Source organism: Procambarus clarkii, chromosome 14 (genome assembly GCF_040958095.1).
Source record: "Procambarus clarkii isolate CNS0578487 chromosome 14, FALCON_Pclarkii_2.0, whole genome shotgun sequence".
NCBI classification, from domain to species: domain Eukaryota; kingdom Metazoa; phylum Arthropoda; class Malacostraca; order Decapoda; family Cambaridae; genus Procambarus; species Procambarus clarkii.
The window spans coordinates 35,488,711-35,509,128 of NC_091163.1; the positions used below are offsets into that span (position 1 = coordinate 35,488,711).

Below are 20,418 nucleotides of genomic sequence, written 5' to 3' on the forward strand. Positions count from 1 at the left end.
AGTTTCCTCATCGGACTTTTCAGAGTTCGTTTTGTGGTACCTTCCTTCCTGTTGCTCAATGTATTCATGAATGCCTTGACTGTTGGTAGGAATCTTATGCCTGTTGATCACAGGGTCTTCCAGGTTCATTGGTCGAGTCTGTTCCTTTGGGCACCCGACATTGAGCGCATGTTTGCTACCGTGTGGCAGACGTCCCTTTAGGGAAAGGGTTTGATTTCCTCCAGGGGGTTCATTTTATGGTTACATTCCGACTACTCCCTGGTGGTTCATTCGCTGAGCTGCAAGGAGTGCTTTCCTGGTGAGGGCAATTGTAAGAATCACCTGCTTCTTAACACATCTGTAGGGGGACCAGGGGCCAGATTCACGAAGCAGTTACACAAGCACTTACAAACCTGTACATCTTTTCTCAATCCTTGGCGGCTTTGTATACAATTATTAAACAGTTAATCAGCTCCGAAGCACCAGAAGGCTGTTTATAACAATAGCAACAGTTGATTGGAAAGTTTTCATGCATGTAAACTGTTTAAATGTAACCAAAGCCGGCAAAGATTGAGGAAAGATGTACACGTTCATAAGTACTTGCGTAACTGCTTTGTGAATCTGGCCCCAGGTTTTGGCTCTAGTCCCCGGTAGGTCAAAGGGAACTCCTGTAACATATGTGACCTTGAAGTGGAGAGCCATCTTAGCACGATAGCTTTAGGGAGCTTCTGGGGCTCATTCAGAAAGGGGCATTTCATTACATTTAATGCTGGGTTTTTACCACTTGCTTAGCAATGTTGAGTATTTTGTGTGAATTGTATTAGAAGTAATGTTTAAGAGACACTGTGTGTATGGATCTTTGAAATAGGATTACTCTTAAGGCTAGTTAGGTAAAGTATCACTAGTGTGCTTGGACCCACAAACCAGGTCGGGACTACCTTGGTAAAATGTCACCAGTTTGGTATGCATGCACCTTTTACTTTATATTATAGCTTTAATTTAAGCTATCAAATTTTCCCAGAAAAAATATTTATCTTAATATAAAAAAGACTTGACCAAATATATTTGTTTGCTTGTATTTGTGCTAGAGATAAGAATATTTTAATAAGATTTCATACACAATATTGCATAGTGTATTTCTGAGCTGGGCTGCCTTGAGTGCTGCTCTTAACTAAAGCTACTGACACCATAAAATGTTGAAAATGCCAGGCTTCTGAGTAACCTTTCCTGCCTCAGTGGAAAAGTACCCTTTCAAGCTCTTATGTTCCTTACCGATAGATAAGGAGCATGTGAAATGTTGAGATCGATCCACTAATGAGAGAAACAGACTGCTATTGCGCACAGAAATGTCTCAGGGGAACGTTCAGACCCCCACGGAATGATTGTTGGTTATGCTAAATGTTGTGTTATTTCTTTGAACTACTGATGTACTCTACCAACTATCACACTACCCCAGCTGCCCCATCTACAGACACAAGTGTTGAGGAGGGTCGATTCCTTAAATTTTTCACTTCGTGTCATTGTAAAAAGTACAGCTACTGGTAGACTGTTTTTGTCTCAGTTTGGGGTAAATACTTAAGGTTTTCTTCATTGTGGTACACCTTATTTAAATGTTAATAAAGTCTACTATTTTCTTTGTTCAGGATTTCTTCCCTGGCATTAAGAGTGAGGATCATAAATCCTGTTCCAAATGCATGTCTCGATTTATGCAGACGACGAGTCACAGTAATGCAACTGAAGATATGAAGACTAAACCCACCACCAGATGGGGAGGAGACGACCACGTTTTGGTCCGTCCTCGACCATTATCAAGTCGATTGTGATAATGGTCCGGGACGGACCGTAACGTGGTCGTCTCCTCATCTTCTGATGTGTGGTTTAGTCTTCACTAGATTTATATTTTTTTAGTTGCTGTGTTCATGCTTTAAGATGACTTGAGTCTATGTGCACCAGGCAGTGTTCTGAGACTTTGTCATCGATCAAGGCTTCAGAGTGTGAGTTGGTTTTGCACCATTTAGATTACATGTATTAGTAATTAATATATGTAATCTAAATACTCTACAGTTTAACCAACTCTGACAATCAAGTGATTGTCGTCAATCAAGCCTTGATTGATGACAAACTGCGTTACATAGCACTTGTTCCCATCTTATTTGGGTGATGGGGCTGTGCTCACAGATAGAATTTTTAACAATTGAGACACTTTGGTTTAATCGGTGGATTCTATTGGCATTCCTCGTTGACTGAAATGGGGTTCGTGGCTTGAACAATGAGTACGTCTCTCTCACAACTGGAATTTCACTTGGAGTGTTGCCCGAGTTAGATCCGGATTTTCTCGTGCTTTAGGGAGGTCAGTTACATTGTTTTCTGCAACTTGAGGTATGGTAGTACTCCCCCATTTCCATGCCAGAGCCTCCAGTTTTTTACCAAATAAAAGGAAAGTAATAATAATTTCATAATTTTTGTATTTCAGGAATGTCTTATACATTGTGCAGGCATTTTCTTAACCAGTTTTTATAACAGTTGCAGGAGGGGGGTGCCTGTGTGTGAATCTAATTTGCTGGCATTTTTGCTTGAAAGGTGTAGAAAGGAATTGTCAGATTTATTTCATTCTCGGCACTCCTTACCCTTCTCTTTTGATGAGACACAGGGTTTGGTGAGTTTGGATGTGTTACAGCCCTCTGATAACCAGATTTCCACCCTACTGTAGGGTTTCACATGGAAGTGATGACCAATCCACACACCAGAAGATGAAGAGACGACAATGTTTTGGTTCATCCTGGACCATTATCAAGTTGATCCATCTTCTGGTGTGTGGTTTGGTCATCATATCTTCAGCCATGTTATTGTGACTCATTGTCTGCATGTGTCATGTGGAATTTTGGTTGTTCAAGTTTTCCCTCCCTTCACGACCCTTACCGACAAGGGTTCAGTTCTGACAAGTCTCTTACGTTAGAGATGCGGGCTTGACCAATACTGTTATTTAAAGCACAGGTGAGTAATATAAATTCTTACTAAACGATGCCTGGAACTCCCCCTGCACCCAAGTTGTTGACTGAGAATCCTGCCATCCTTCACTGTTTTCTCCGGAGCCTGAGTGGCATTCAATTGGCTCATTGTATCTGTACCCGAACCAGCTCATTGTGGGCCATGCTTTGCTTAGATTCGTGCAAAATCGTGCTTGAGGGCTTAAGTGGGTGTCCTCATAGTGTGTGTACCCAGATCACTCATTGTGTGGTCGCTGTGGGCTTGGATGATCACCTTGGATGATCAGCCTTTCTTGTCTAGGATGTCATCTTACATGAGTGGTCTCCTTCCCACTAATTTGGTTTCAGTGGTTTCCCTAGCGGTAGTGTGCCTAACTCTATAGGGTGGTTACCTCACCTTGTGTAACTTCCGGGGATCAACAGCCCCACGGCCCAGTCTCTGATCAGGTCTCCCGGTTGGTTGTCTGGTCAACCGGGCTGTTGGATGCGGCTGCTCGCAGCCTGTATACATCAGCAGGGTGCAGACTGCTTTATTACATCACTGCTTATCCTTGTGGTGTACCTTCTTCTGTCTGGCAATTATTCCCTTTGCTGGGCGGGAAAGGCGGCATCTGGTTGCCCCCATTTTTCTGTCTCTTCAGGTTGTTGTTGATTTATTTCTATTGGTTTAGGTGAGGAAAACTGTTCATGCTATAGTGGTTCCTCTAGCTAAGCTGTCTGCTTGGTCATCCATCCAGTTGTAGCCAGTTGTATTGGTTTAGGTGAGGAAAGCTGTTCATGCTATAGTGGTTCCTCTAGCTAAGCTGTCTGCTTGGTCATCCATCCAGTTGTAGCCAGTTGTATTGGTTTAGGTGAGGAAAGCTGTTCATGCTATAGTGGTTCCTCTAGCTAAGCTGTCTGCTTGCTCATCCATCCAGTTGTAGCCAGTTGTATTGGTTTAGGTGAGGAAAGCTGTTCATGCTATAGTGGTTCCTCTAGCTAAGCTGTCTGCTTGCTCATCCATCCAGTTGTAGCCAGTTGTATTGGTTTAGGTGAGGAAAGCTGTTCATGCTATAGTGGTTCCTCTAGCTAAGCTGTCTGCTTGCTCATCCATCCAGTTGTAGCCAGTTGTATTGGTTTAGGTGAGGAAAACTGTTCATGCTATAGTGGTTCCTCTAGCTAAGCTGTCTGCTTGGTCATCCATCCAGTTGTAGCCAGTTGTATTGGTTTAGGTGAGGAAAGCTGTTCATGCTATAGTGGTTCCTCTAGCTAAGCTGTCTGCTTGCTCATCCATCCAGTTGTAGCCAGTTGTATTGGTTTAGGTGAGGAAAGCTGTTCATGCTATAGTGGTTCCTCTAGCTAAGCTGTCTGCTTGCTCATCCATCCAGTTGTAGCCAGTTGTATTGGTTTAGGTGAGGAAAGCTGTTCATGCTATAGTGGTTCCTCTAGCTAAGCTGTCTGCTTGGTCATCCATCCAGTTGTAGCCAGTTGTATTGGTTTAGGTGAGGAAAGCTGTTCATGCTATAGTGGTTCCTCTAGCTAAGCTGTCTGCTTGGTCATCCATCCAGTTGTAGCCAGTTGTATTGGTTTTACAATCTGTGGAAGTGTTGCACATGCTGTCTTCTGCGCCTGGCCATGGCTGCCTCCATCACTATGCTTCAGGCACAGGAGAGATGTGGTATGGGTTCCTTGGGCCTTGGATTAATTTTTATTATTGGCAGCTGCTGCTTTATAAGATACTGTGTTTTATTTACTGTTTAGGACTGTTGGCAAGACAAATGTTATGGTGTTCCTGTATACCTATGCTCAGTCCCCACCTCTAGTACTTTGTCAAGGGCATGTTATTGTACCTGGGTCAGTAGGCTGGTCATACTTGCCATGACCTCTCAATGCAGTTCACTTTTCCAACTGTTTAGTGCCTCTTTTTTGTTTGTTTTTGTTTTCATTGGCATTTCTGTTGTAGTAGAAGCGTGCCTGGAGGTGGACAATTCCCTGATGCACAAGAGCAGTTATGGTTGATCAACCATTCTCCCAATGTATTTTGCACTACTAGGATTTCCCATTTTTTCCAGGTGCAGTCCCTGTGGGGGGGAGTCACACCTCATATATGTGCCCGTAGTTTCAGGATTTTCTCAGGATCTGTTTTGGCATTCTGAGTACTTTGTCCAGGTCTAGTTCCGTGCTTCTCGGTTGGTGCCATGGACATACAGTCTGGAAGCTGTTGGCCCTCAGAATTCACCTGCTTTGGATTTTTCCACTGCAAGTTTTGTGGAGTTCATTTATGTGGTCTCCAAGTTCAGTTGTTTTAGTTATTTCTTTTTTCACAAGTGAATGCCCTCTGAGTTAACAGGCTTAGAGCTTTCGCTTCCCATATCTCATGTTAAGCTTCACTCTACTAGTTTTCCTTGCCACATGACCCTTTCAGTCAGCTTACAAATCAGGTTCCTAATTATTTCTGGGTTAAATGTTGCTGCCCAGTCAATCTCATGAAATGTAACCATGAAACCGAGTCTCATGAAACTGCTCATGAGACGCGGGACGAGTGTGCTACCACTACACCACCAGGAACAATTTTGATCAGCCTCAGGTTGGGGATTCATCCCCAGCTGCTGTCTTCTAGTCAAGGTTATTGGTCTTTGACATTGTGATGCCCCTGTTTTTCTATGAGGGTGATGACGGCAGCCTGCTTGGCACTTTGGCACATTTCTGTCCTACAGAGCTTGTATTGTCATCTGTTTTTCCATACGTTTCCAATTGGTTTACTACCTCATCAAAGAGGGCTTTGCTTGATCCTTTCCTCTTTGGCAGTGGACCATGCAAACAGCTTCGCCTTTAAATCCTCTGTATTTAGTTCACAGACTGGTTCTCATTTAAGGCACTTTAAATATGCTTTCAGTCTGTACCTTCCAGTTCAGTCTAGGTATTCTAGATGTTCAGCCATCCTCCAGTAAATCTTTTTGCCTGCATATAGACCCTTCAACTTCTGGCATATGTGACTATGCAGACAATGAGTCACAATAACGTGGCTGAAGATATGATGACTAAACCACACACCAGAAGATGAGGAGACGACGATGTTTCGGTCCGTCCTCGACCATTATTAAGTTGATTGTGGTCCAGGACGTACGGAAACGTCAGTCTCCTCATCTTCTGGAGTGTGGTTTGGTCATCATATGTGACTGTTTCTAGCTTGGGGTGGCTTGGGCATTAGGTGTGTCTGGTTGGATTGTGTTCTTTTGCTGCTTTCACATATTTCTTAAGTCTAGGTATTACACCCCTATGTTGCCCATGTTGGAGAGCTTTACGACACCATTATTCTCTTGGCCTGTTTCATAGAATTGTGCTTTTGTTACCCTCAGCCAATTCTCTTCCCTGCTTTCCACCTCTCCTGGAAAATCAGTGACTGGACTTACATCTGCCAATCTTTGTATGTGGAGGTTTTTATGGTTTATTTCACCATCACCTACGTGGGAAGCAAGTGGCAGATCTACTGATTTTGTATTTGCAAGCTTTGTATTTGTGACAGTATGAGGTAATGTGGCAGCCCTTTTCAAAAGTTTTTGGCCCTTTGTCAGGCCTCTTGTATTTGGGCCTTTTTATGAAACATCACCTCTCATTGGTCGGTGCTCGTAGAGTCCTTACTTTTTGGGTTCCGATTTGATCTGACATTTGCTCCATTAAGGAAGTAGGCAGCTTTGCATTCTTCTCTGATATGTCCACGGCCAGTTTTCGGACCCGGGGTTTCTAAAGGTGTAATCGTTCTCTCGTCACCAGAATTCTTCCAGACCTCCCTAGTCCTCATCGCAAGTGCATGGCACTAGGACGGCTGACATCAACCTAATGTCTGCTGCAGCACTTCACCCTGGGGCCATTTCCTCTGCTGCTGCCACTTCAGGTAAGTCACACAATACTGATTTTATGTTTTGGATTTTACTCTGTTCAGTAGAAATGTCATATGGAGGATGATAAGGGGAGATACCGAGAGGACTAGCTCAAAAATAAAACAGAGTGTAATATATGCCTCTTTTTTTCTTTTTTTTTTTGAGTGGTCCTTTTGTAGCTTTCCATTATTTTTTTTTATTTTTTTTTTTTGAGCTGGCTGGGGTGGGCTGGGCTCAAAGTGAGGGTTCCACCTCTGAAACTCTTGTATACCTAGCTGCCATCTGGTGGCGGCTGGCATTGTTAGTGGGTGCTTCAGTAGTTCAGAGTGTTTCTTGACAATTTAAGTGTTGCCTAAGATTGTTTGGAAGTAGTTTGTGTTTTTTAAAGCATTTCTGTGTGTCATAATTTGTAATTTCTATCACCTGTGGATTTATCTCTGATCTTCACATGCTCCTCACCTTTGCAAGAGACACAACATGAAGGGAAGCCTCAGGGCGGGCTCGGGGAGTAGAAGGACTCCCGAGACCCTCTCCTTGTAATGGTACTTGTTTCACAGGACAGAGACAGTCCCATAGAAGCCTGACAATTTCACCATTAGCTAAGGGAAGCTACCATCAGACTGCTCAGGAAGAAGCATTTAATTACTTTCAGTCCAAAATTCCTGGACAGCTCCCTTAAGTAGGTTTCCTCAGGTTATGTCGTTGATGCTGTGAGCCCACATTCAACATGCCAGGCTTCTGTGACAATATTTACCCGCCGGTGAAAAGTACCATCCAATAAAGCTGCAGGGAGAATGTGAGGTTCAAAGATCAACCCACGACTGAGACAAACTGTGCACAGCAATGACAAAGTCATGAAACATAACACACACTCAAGAAATGCTCAAAAATGAGGAATTTACCAAACTCAGAAATCATCGAACTGCTAACTATAGAGCCATTCCCCACCTGCGATCCTTCCACCCAACCCCCAGAGTCCCAGTGAAGCTTGACCCTTGCACCTTTCTGGGTTGTGCCAGAGGGTGATGTTAAGTAGTTTTTATTCTTTTTGTACCTTCTTAAGCCTTTATTTGCTCATAAAAAAATGGGTCTTGGTGTTTGACAACCATATGCTGTACTCTTGCTTGTGCCGGCCAAAAACACATTCAACCCAGACTGCTAGTCCCTGTACATCATGAAGGTTTATTTATTTAAAATGTATGTTACATTTGAATCACCAATCACCTCACCTCAAGGTAAGGTATGTGGTTTGTGTCACGATGAATCCTTGCTCCAGTTCATTGTTTGATCCACAATGGATCCTTGATCCAGTTCATTGTTTGAGCCACAATGGATCCTCGATACAATCAGAGCCTAATATTTCTCCTGGCAGCTTTCCAGGTTATCTTGAGTTATTTTTTATATTGATGCTCATTCCTGTGGCTTGCAGTATTCCATCTGAGTCAGGGCTTTTTAACTCTTGGGTATGTGATATATTCCATCACTGGAGCTTTATTTTGGCAGAGCTACCACCTATCAAGCAGTAGCTTAACCAAAAAAAATTTCCAGTCACATTTGTCACTGTTGTAGAGTTAGCAGGTTCCTCTTTTAAATTTTTTGGGAGAAGATTTCAAGGCTTTGATTTTGGATGTGTGTACATTGTCCGCCTGCTGCCGCTGCACCTAGTAAACTCTGCTTACATGTCTACTCATCATCCAGCCTTGTGGCTCCCACCCCGGGTTAAAGCTCCAAAATGAACCAGGCTCAAAATGATGCAGGTGCCAGCAGGAGAGGATGTGCTTATGTGAGAGAGAGAGAGAGAGCGTGAGAGAGAGAGAGAGCGTGAGAGAGAGAGAGAGCGTGAGAGAGAGAGAGAGCGTGAGAGAGAGAGCGTGAGAGAGAGAGAGAGAGAGAGCGTGAGAGAGAGAGAGAGAGAGAGTGAGAGAGCGTGAGAGAGAGAGAGAGAGAGAGAGAGAGAGAGAGAGAGAGAGAGAGAGAGAGCGTGAGAGAGAGAGAGAGAGAGAGAGAGAGCGTGAGAGAGAGAGAGAGAGAGAGAGCGTGAGAGAGAGAGAGAGAGAGAGAGAGAGAGAGAGTGTGAGTGTGAGAGTGTGAGTGAGGGGGGGGGGCAAGCATGCATGTATGCATGCATTCAGTCATTCACAGTCTGAATGACTCTGCGACATTTCTGTATACAGTGAGGTTTGGCCCTCCAGTGTCATTCAGATTGATTTCCAGTTGTTCAGTTGATTCTTGGGAGTTCAATCCTCGGTGTAGTTCACATTTAAAGTGCATCTGGTGTGCTTGTGGACATTGTGTTCTGTTTCCATCTTATTTCAATGGAGAGGGCTCTAGGCAAGACCTTTTTCTTCTGGATATGCAAGATGTTTTTGGTCGTCCTCAGGTTGATCCCTTACCCTCAGCTTGGAACCAGCAGCTTTTTGTTGTATGTGGCCCCATTTCTAGACTGTGAGGCCTTGGCGCCGAGTGAGTTTCATCTAGACTGGTCTCACTGGTACTTCCTTCACCTGTTTTCTCTGGTTTGGGTGATTGTCCAGGTGTTATCCAAGTTGGAAACCTTTGTGTGTTGCTTTTATTTGGTGAGTTGCGGGAGGGGGTGATCCCATGTGGGCAGTTTCTGGCCCTCGTGCATTATCCTCACCCAGAGCCATCTCTGAAGAGCTGCCTATGCCAGAAAAGTTGCTACCAAACTTATCTACATAAACTGTACTTCCAGACTCTCTGCTAATCTTCACGTGTGAAACTTTTAGCGCTGCTGTCCCGCCATCAGTATGAGGGTGAAGGACATTTTAGTGTTTTATTTATCACTCTGAGGCTGTAGTATGAAGCTGTGTAGTGGGCCTTCCACTGGTGTCCATCCTTGTGTTGGTTCTCTTCTGTGTGTCTGTGGTCATGTTCATTTTGATGTGGTTGCTTTGGGGTGTCATTGCATGCCGAATGGCGTCGCCTCCTATTGGTCGACTTTGTTGGAGCCTCTCCTACTGGCTTTCTTGATTAACCCATCATCTGCACCCTTTACAGGATAGTACATGTAAGGTTGCATTCTTGTTGCTAATAGCTTCAGGTGGTTGTGTGGGAAAACTCCAGGTCCTTCAGGGTAGGCATTCACCAGTTTATTTAGTCCTGGTGATCATTTTCTAGGGTTGCAGACTCCTTCTTTCTTAGTGAAAAATGAACCTTTGGCTGTTTTCAAGAGTTCAGTTATGATTGAGATGTGGTTACTGCAGCCTGGGTTGTATCACACTCTGGGGGTTGCAGTGCATTGCTGTCCGAGAGTGACTGAAGCTTCTAAGAAGGTAGCTCTCTTTCTGCATCCTCAATCCTGAGTTTGAGGCTAGACAATACCAATCTTAATGAGTGGTTAAGTAAATCAATTGAATGTGTAACTCAGAACCTGTTCTCCTGATTTGCCATTCTGTAAAAAATTCACTTGTTTATTCTAATCGAAATGATCTCTCCGAAGGACTCGGGCGGTTGGGTGGAAGGATCGCAGGTGGGGAATGGCTCTATAGTTAGCAGTTCGATGATTTCTGAGTTTGGTAAATTCCTCATTTTTGAGCATTTCTTGAGTGTGTGTTATGTTTCATGACTTTGTCATTGCTGTGCACAGTTTGTCTCAGTCGTGGGTTGATCTTTGAACCTCACATTCTCCCTGCAGCTTTATTGGATGGTACTTTTCACCGGCGGGTAAATATTGTCACAGAAGCCTGGCATGTTGAATGTGGGCTCACAGCATCAACGACATAACCTGAGGAAACCTACTTAAGGGAGCTGTCCAGGAATTTTGGACTGAAAGTAATTAAATGCTTCTTCCTGAGCAGTCTGATGGTAGCTTCCCTTAGCTAATGGTGAAATTGTCAGGCTTCTATGGGACTGTCTCTGTCCTGTGAAACAAGTACCATTACAAGGAGAGGGTCTCGGGAGTCCTTCTACTCCCCGAGCCCGCCCTGAGGCTTCCCTTCATGTTGTCTCTCTTGCAAAGGTGAGGAGCATGTGAAGATCAGAGATAAATCCACAGGTGATAGAAATTACAAATTATGACACACAGAAATGCTTTAAAAAACACAAACTACTTCCAAACAATCTTCAGCAACACTTAAATTGTCCCCAGCTTTAGATACTTTAATACCTGGCATGCTTATTACCTCTCTCTCCACAATCAAGTTCTTGTCAGATTTTTTGTCTTGAAATTGTGCATGGAGGTTGCTTAACAAATTTCTCTTTCAATGTATTCCACTTACTGACCACCTACAAGTGGAATGGTATACAGGGTATACCATTCCACTTCATACAGTGTATACCACATACTATATGGGGTATTACACACTATACAAACTTCTTTACATCACTATGAATCAAATGTTTATCCAACATCCACCGATGCCCTCTTGTCATATCTGCTTTCAATTGAAATAGGGTGTAGTTAGTCTGCAGTATTAATTACCCTCAGCATGTTGTATGACCACATTCCGTCTCTTGTTTACTCCTTGGTTAAGATTGGGTTGCCATAACCTGCCCTTATAGCTGAGTCCTCTCAGTTCTGGCACTGATCTTGTTTTAAATCTTTGATTTTGTACTTCATGTGGTGTGGGTTCCATGCTGGTGCTGCATACTTGAGTATCGGTCTAACATAGGCATTGTTTATGGACTTAAAAGTGTCCATATTTAGATTTTTAAGTGACATTGTTATGGTTGCTAACTTCCCATATGCTGCTGATGTTATTCTGTTCACATGAGCTCTTGGTGTTAATGTTGGGATTAGAAAATCCATAGGAGCCGTGATGAGGAATTACACAATGTATATCATGTTACTGTGATTTCTCTGTGTAAACCATGGGCTTGCTCCTCTCTTTTAATCCCCTTCCTTCGTGAAAGTTATTAACTTGTCTATTGCTTCTGTACATTTCTGTGTTATGACTTTCACCATCTAATTTGATGATTTTCCTTCCAATTCAGTTTTTCACTAGAGATCTTCTAGGTAGGTTCTAATCCTCCTCTAAGTCATCTCTTCCGTAATCTCTAATCTCTTGCACTCTTTATCGTGTTTCCTCTGTCGACTCCATTTTCCAGTTGTTATTTTGTTGATCAAACATGCTAACACAGTGGTCACTGGCTCCTAGTGGCACCTAACATTTTAAGTGTGGAAAAGTTCAGTAGTTATTGAAGCAGTTGGGTGATTTCAGAGTGCGGCAAATCCCGAAATTCCAAATAATTCTTGCGAGTGCTGTTGCGTTTTGAGACTCGTAAATTTTTGTGGGCGGTTTACGTGTGTAGGGAGTTTATCCCCGATGATTGCGTGCTCCTCGCCCCCTTGAGAAGACAAGACAGAAGTACATTGGAACGGTACTTGCTACCATTGGGCAGAGATTATAACAGGAGCCTGGCATGTTTAATGTGGTAGCACAGTCAGTACAAAAAGCTGAGGGGAGTTACTGAGAATAGCACAGAAAAAGGTATTTCATTACACTGGTGTATTTTTACTGAAGTCTTTCTCATTAATGTAATAGTAAACAGTGTGAGAATATGAGTGAGAGTTTTTGTGAGTTGTTACAGTTCTGGAGAGACTGCACAAGGCATTCACACAGCATTTTCTCCTCCAGGCCCAAACCCACATCGAGTATATGCAGTAGGTATAAGCAACCTGGCATTCAACTTGGATTTGTGTTATGTATCTATCTGGAATGTTATATGATCACACACATTTTATAACAATTCAAAAATGTTCACATCCCATCTGAACCCTCTTGGTGTAAAAATAAGGCTGTACGTCGGTATAGTTATGTCACTGTTATTGACAGTAAAGAATACATTTACAGTATAGGCAAGTGACTAGTTTAAAATTGGTAGAATAATTCTGCTTTATAATGTTTGTTATATATAGGTTGTACCTTCTTGATGGGGGTTCTGAGTGTTAATGTAACATAACATTAACATGTTAATGTAATGTTACTCCCCAAGCCTGGCTTGAGGTCAGGCTTGACTTGTGAGAACTTGGTCCAACAGGCTGTTGGACCAAGCTAGGAGTGGCCTGCAGCCTCTCATGTCCACCACCGCCCGGTTAATATACCTGACAATTAATACAAGATAACATAGCTAAATACCAACGTACTGTAAGTTCAAATATTTGGGAAGTCAGATGTTTTTAATGTTCTACATGTTAACTGTTATCTGAGGAATTTTTCTCTCTAGACGGAAGAACGTAAGAAGCAGTTAAAACGTGAGGGAAAAGACACACGAGTTGATGAAGATGACCCTGATAAGTTGAAGCGTGCCGTGTATGTTCAAACGATGAAACTCTTTGCCGATATGGAGAGAAAACGGCGGCAGCAAGAAACCCGCGACCAAGAGGAAAGAAAAAGAAAGAGAGACTTAGAGATAGAAGAGGAGGAACAGAAGAAAGCAGAAAAGGAATGGCAAAAGAATTTTGAGGTAAATTATTTATTTTACAGTGATGATGTGTTATGATAAATCTCTCATGTCTTTATTTGTTTCTTTCTTACAGTATATATGTATAAAGAAATCTAATGTTCAATGTTTTAGTTTTGGAAACATTTTATGGTGTATGATGAACAAAATTTATAACCATTATAAAGACAATCATACATTTTTATATTCCAGTTCAAAACCTTTATTCATAAATGGTGGTACATTTATAATTGGCAAAGTTTACATAAAATAGTACAGTACATTAATTACATAAGTCACAATAACAGCTTAACACAGACTGGAACTTTATTGATAATTACGGGCTATTCATGCCCGTGCCACCTCTTGGGTGGCTTAATCTTAATCAATTTATTGATAACTTATACAAGTCATTTCAATGCTTGCTAAACTAAACACCTGTATAACAATCTTAATAAAAATTATAAATATACAAAATCTATTTATTATTATTTTTGTTTTAAATTTAAAGCATGCATAAAGAGTTTCCACATTAATTGAGTTCTTAATGATAAATAACTGGCCATTATTATCATACTGAAATTAAAAGAGCACACTGGCAAAGTTTAGGCTCCCACACAACTGCTCGACCAACTGTCAAGAAAACCTGGCCCATTCCCACACAAGACAGAGACACTATTGCATGTGAAGCAAAGCCCCAGACAGTAGGGAGGAGGAGGAGGAGGCCAACAAGGTGACCAACACTAGGCCAAGTGAACCAACTAGGACTTACTGCACTTCACCAGGAACCTGAACTCGGCAAGCTGGGAAAGAATCAGATTCCTGGCTTGAACACACATGGGCTGGCTGGGGGCCAAAACCAGCGGGTTGTAGAGCCCCCCCCCCCTCACCCCCTTCCCCTTGTTTAGTGGGGAGAGGCAGGCCGGGTCAGCCAGCCACGCCACCACCAGTTTTTATTTTGACTGTGTACCTGGTTGTCTGTTCTAGTCACTCTGAGGCAGAATCCACTGATTCTGCTTCGGTTGATTATTGTGGGTTGATCCGGTTTCTCTGGTCCCTTGATCCAGGGCTCAGGTGGTCCTCCGTCATGCTGTTTGTTGGGTCGACGAGTCTTGTGAAACTTGTTTTCCGCTCATGCTCTAGTGTACCCATTCTGTTTTAACTGAGGTTCGGGGTCAAGCAGCATGCGTGTTGCATGCCAGGTTTAGATTGATGCAACACGCTAGGTTGGTTGCCCGCTCGAATGCCCCAGGGCTGTCCCGTTTTGGTTTTTGAGACTCCCGACCCTGACCAAGGCTGGTCGCTTCAACCTTGGTTCAGTCTGTGCCCCATCGTCCTCCCCCTTGTTGGTGTGGTTCACCTTCCTCCTCTCCCCCATGTTGCCGGCTCCCAGACGTCTGAGGGTTTTGGAGTCGGGGCAGGTTTAGCTGGGGATGAGACTCAGCCGGCTCCGGGGGTTGTCCCATTCACTGTGGAGACGGAGGCATTCAGGCCTGTTCCTCCTGCTGAGACTTCTGGGTCCTTCCAGCAGGACCCTTTCTTTGTTGCCTTTTCCTTGGACTCTGCCATTTCTTCAACGGTGGAGGGTGTTGAGGACACCTCTGCCCTAGTTCCTGGTTTGGAGGATTCCAGGACGGGGGGGGGGGGGAAAGCGGCCTGGGGCGCATGGACCCCTTTCGATCCCGCCTGGGCTTTGGTGCCTTCGGGGTGGGTTCTGCTATTGCAAGATTCGGGATTTTTGTGTCCCCCTTCCTTGTATGAATTTGATATGGGTTTGACCATGGGTTTCCTTGGGTTCCGTGGCTTCATCTTTCCAGAGGTTTTGTACCTTTTGGATTTTCCCTGCGGAGATTCTGGAGGCCCTCGGTGCCTACCTCCTTCGAGACCCGGATTTTGCCTCTGTGAGGGACCGACCGGGTCTCTATTGCTAGTTCCGGAATCGTCTTCGTCTGGTCGGCATGGTGCTCACTCTGCTCTGAAGTTGGCTTCTCGGAAAGGACACCGGCCCTTCCATGGGTCGCCTCGTTGCCGGGGTGCTTGGGAAGAGACTGGCTCTGTTTTCCCTCACTTGGTCCCAGGATTAGTGGGCGTTTCAGGTCGTATCTTCCGGCCTGAGGTGGTGTTGGGCGGGCCCTTACTCCTTCGGAGGATTCGAAGTTGGTAGGGCAGGCTTCTTCCCTTTCACTTCATCAGGTCATCTTGGAATGGGTGTGCTTGAGTATGGTTGAAACGACCTTGTCCCTCAGGTGGGTTTCCCACTTGTTTCCAGTGCCGAAACGTGACTGTGCAAATCTGTGGTTCATTCTGGACTTATCCCGATTGAACCTCTGGATTCCTTGCCCCTCCTTTCGGATGAGCACTCTGGCCGAGGTCCAGTTTCTCTTGGAGCTGGGTTCGTGGATGGTGTCTGAACCTCCGGGACGCGTATTGGCATCTTCCCATTCATCTGGGGTTCAGGGAATGGTTAGGTTTTGTCATAGGGTGGCAGGCTTACCGCTTTCGTTGCAGATTTGGGCTGTATCTGGCACCTTCCGTTTTCACGCGTCTTACCCAGGTCGTAGTGGCCCGTCTGCATCTGCTACGTGTTCGAGTATTGGCTTACGTCGATGACTGGCTGGTGTGGGCTCCCAGCTGGTCTGCTTGTCTGCTGTGCAGGAGTTTGGTTCTTTTGCAGCTTGCCGGGTTCAGGTTCCTGTTGAACAGGAGGAAGTCCCATCTGATTCTGTCTCAGATTTGGACTTGGCTGAGCCTTGTCTGGGATTCCCAGACAGCATCCTTGTCACTCCCTCAGGCGGCATTGCTCCGGCTGCAGTCCTGTCGTCGGCTGTTTCTGAGTGGGTCCCGGGTCATTCCGGCGGAAGCTCAAGCAACTGTATGAGAGTTTTAACTTCGCCGTGATCATTTACCCGCTGGTACAGGTTTGGCTTCGGTGTCTGTTCTGGTTTCTTCGGGGCCACCCCTTCCGCCGCTCTCGAGATCGCTGGGTTAGTCCTCCTGGGGCCTTGTGTCAGTTGCTGCATCTCCAGCTTCCTCTTTGGGTTTTTCAGGGTTCAGTGCCTTGGCATCTTCCGGAACCCTCGCTCGATGGGTTCATGGATGCCTCGTCTCTCAGCTAGGGCTTTGTGACCAGTGTTCACCAAGCCGGCCAGAGGCAGTGGGCTTCGTCGGGCTTACAGCACAGTGCGGGAGTTTGCGGTGGTGTGTCTTTCCCTGCGATAAATTCGGCTTGCTCGAGGCTCTACGATCCAGCTCCATTCAGACTGTGCCCCGGTGGTTCATTGCCTGAACTGTGGGGGGTATCTTTGGTCCTTGGCTCTTTGGTGCTGGTTGCTTCGAGTGGCTCTTCTGCTAAGTTCTTGGGGCTTAGCTCTCCGTGCGGTTCACATCAAGGGCTTGTCTAACATCCTGGCGAACGGCCTGCCTCAGTTCATTCCTCTGTCCACGGAATGGACGGTCAACAGTGACTCCTTCAGTTGACTTTGCTGGACGTGCGGGTCCTTGGAGGTGGATCTCTCTGTGTCGATGTGGTAGAAGCATCTCCCAATGTATGTGTCGCCCTTTCCCGACTGCAATGCCGTTGCAGTCGACATTTTTCGGCAGGACTGGTCAAGCGGGGGGGGGGTACCTGTACCTCTTCATCCCAGTCCTGCTGTTGCTTCGGATTCTGGCTCTGCCAGTCTTATCGGAGGAGGATTCCCCTATTGGCCCCCCATGGTGGCAAGCCCAGCCTTAATTTCAGGTGCTGCTTGCTCAGTGCCTGAACCCGGGGCATTTTCTGCAGCTCTATCTCTTTCTGCTGATTGGGCCGGTGGGGTACCTTGCTGGTTCGATCTACTCTTTCCCTCTTTGCGTCTGGTATTTTTGATGCGTATATATCACCACTTGTATGATGATCAGGTGGCTTCTCTCATGGTGTCCCACCTGCAGTCTTCTTTTTGGCGACAGTATGAAGTCTCTTGGCATTGTTTACACCACTTCCTTTCTCTTCACAGGTTGTCTTCTGTTTCTGTTCGTATTGCTTTGTCTTTCCTTTCTTGCCTATTTCAGGCCCGAAATCTTATGCCGAATACTGTCACCTGTTAACGTGCAGAGCTGGCAGAGCCGCTCCAGTTTGCGTTCAGCTCCATTCCATAAGCTTTCTCATGCGTTTTTCCACCTCCAGCCTGCTCATGTGCCGCCTGAGCCGTCCTGATCTTTGGATCGGGTGCTCTCTCTTCTCTCTTCTCCACGGTTTGTTGTGGTCCCTTCTGTCCATGATTGTTTTCAAGTGGCTTTTTTTTGTTGGGTTTGGGGGAGGGGGCCACACAAACGAGAAGCACATAGGTTTGGTGACGATTTGGTTGTTACCTTGTTTTTCTTGTGGGAAGTTCTTGGGCTCTGTTTGGCCTTGGGTTGCAATTTTCTACCAGTTGGGGTCTGTTTTGGGTGCCTACCTTTCTGGGTGCCTAACCCCAGTCGATGGCAGACATGAATATACTCTCAAAGAGTGAAGTTTTTATTGGCCATTGCTCCCATCACCTCTCTGAGGGAACCAGGTTCTGGCTCGTGGTTCCCAGTAGGCAGAACTCCATGTGACTGAAGCCCCACACTATACACTATAGCTAATATCAGTCCAATAGCTCCAGGGAGCCGAGGGGGCTCACCCAGAAAATGGCATTTTATTACATTCGATGCTGGGTTTTTGCATTTCTTGATGAATAGGAAATTCCAGGAGTCTGGGGCCAGGTGCAGAGTGCATGGGCATGCTATCTATGGCTACTACAAAGTCCAGTAGGGTTAGGGTAACATCTGATATATGGTTCGATGTTGGTATCACATTCATAAAGAATTTGTTGGATCATTGGTCTTCAATGTGTCCAGGGGCTCACTGAAATCAGAATCGTACTGTAACTATTTCAATAATTTCTTTGTCATGTGAAATTCCATTACCCTTGCCTAGGGGCCCAATGCTAGATGTGGTTTTTGTTCTAGATTTTTGCATAGGAGAAAATGTGTTTTTGGATTCCTCTATATTTTACTTATGGCCTTTTGCTGTCTTTGCCTCTCCTGGATAGAGCGGCTCATTGGAGATGTTCTGCAGTTTTTCTTCACCTGTAGAGGGAACGCCGATCTCATTCAAGTTTTCATGTTTTATTTCTTCTTAATAGTAGGTGACTTGCATATATATTTAGTGCTACTGTGCCTATTTTTCTCAAAACACTGGTTTAAGTTTATATTATTTAGCTGTTCTTCCCAGCATATTTCTGTGAGGACTTGATTTATTCATTCCTAGTTAATCAGTTATTGAAATTAAATTTGCTGAATTCTCCTCCCTGGGTTTGAGACTGGCTGCTCGGGTATTTTGCCTACGCTTATCTGAACTTCAATTAGGTTGTGATCTGAGTCACATGTATTTGTAATCATTATGGCCATAATCAGTTCATCTTTGTAAATATATGGTCTAAGGTGTTTTCTTTCGTAGTTGGCTCTACTATTTGCTGGTTGAAAGCAAATGTGTCACATCTATAAGAGGTCATTTGTGTGTGACTGCTCATTTAGACTACTTCCTGGGATTCTCTCTGCTATAATACTATTGGCCGAAGTTTGACATTTTAGATGTCTTAAGTGTAAGTCACCAAGCAAGATGATGTTAGGGGCAGTGTTTGTGAGGGTTTTTTAAGCAATATTTTGTTTTCATAAGTTGGTCTTTAAACTGTTGAGGATTTGCATCTGGTGAATTATATACAAGGACAATCACCATATTTATAATTTCTGTTTTGATTATCAACACCTCCACCATATAATTTGTGGTGTTTAGCAGCTTATTGTAGATGAGTGTGTATGAGTATGAGTGTCCTTGGTGTACAGGCTGATTCCCACCCTGTACTCTGTGCTTCCTGTCACATCTCAAAACATTGTACCCTGGTATCCATGTTTCTTTTGTCATAATACTGTAGTCCTTAATGTGAGTTTCACTTAAAAGTGCAAATATTGCATTTGCCTCATTTAAGAGGCCAGTTATTAAGGGGACTTTGTTCTGTGTGTTTTGATACCGTGTACGATGGTAAATAGGAAAGATGTTATCGTATTTGTGGAAGTGCTGGGTTACTTACTTACTGTTAATATCTGTGGTTCTGGTAAGGTTACCTCATCAGCCCATCCTCCTAAGGTTTCCTAACATCAAGAAAACAGTCAAAGTGTCCCCTCTTAACGTACCATAGGACACAAAACAGAAAACGGGACAGTACGTCACTTTTGCGAGCCGCTTCCATTTTCTAGTATGATAATTTTTGGCCTTATGTAATGCATATGATCAAAGTGTGACATTCTTTGTAAGAGGACAGGTTGGCCTCATTATCCATGTCCTGTCTAGCATTTGACCAAGTTAATGATAGAGTTTGGACATTTCTTGCCATTCTTTTTCTCTTACTAAAAAATCTCCCCGGTATGGGCAATCTGGTAGCTTGGTGCGGGCCGCATGGCAGCAGGCACGTACTACTTGCGGGGGGAACTGGGTTAACAGCCAGAGGAGTCGTTTCAGGGTCTCATTTTCTGTGTTGATGACCAAACAACACACAAGATAAAGAGACGACGACATTTCGATCCGTCCTGGACCATTATCAAGCCTCATTGTGATAATGGGCGAGAACTGACCGAAACATTGTCGTCTCTTCATCTTCTGGTGTGTGGTTTGGTCATCACATCTTCAGCCTCGTTATTGTGACTCATCGTCTGCATTTTCTGTGTTGTTTTCCTTGCTACTGTCTGTTTTGTCTTGCTCTACCTGTCTCTCTCTCTCTTGGTCTGTGTAGTCATATTTTCTCAGCTCCCTGCAGCTCTATAGACAGGGGTCAGACTCTAGTCTTCAGTAGAAATATAGTGCAAGGGCCTAGTGTACATTGCATTGGGTGGAGGTCTCCAGGTAACTAGAACAGCAATCCTTCAAGGACCCACCAATAAGAGGCATTTGTTATGTTCAATGACAGTTTCTTCTTCTTGTATAAATGAATAATATACTTGTAATTTTATATTTGAAGTCAATTAGAAATGTACAGCTATTTATGAATACAGTTACACATGTATTGAGTAATTGATTGATTTTTATCTCTTATTTCAGGAATCAAGAGTAAACCGTGTTAATAGCTGGAAGGACTTCCAGAAGGGAAAATCTGCGAAGAAATTCAAGGGTTTCAAACCCCCAAAGCATAAGG

At 44.3% G+C, this 20,418-nt stretch overlaps 1 protein-coding gene across 1 annotated transcript in view; it reads left to right on the forward strand.

Annotated features, from left to right (window-relative positions):
* LOC123770291 (dnaJ homolog subfamily C member 8) overlaps positions 1-20,418 on the forward strand; it is a 55,899-nt gene that overhangs the window by 34,566 nt on the left and 915 nt on the right. Inside the window, exons 5-6 of the mRNA XM_045762002.2 lie at positions 13,013-13,252; positions 20,325-20,418. The exon at positions 20,325-20,418 is cut by the window's right edge and continues 915 nt beyond it. Coding sequence (XP_045617958.1) covers positions 13,013-13,252; positions 20,325-20,418 — 334 coding nt within the window. The remainder of the gene's footprint in view (positions 1-13,012; positions 13,253-20,324) is intronic.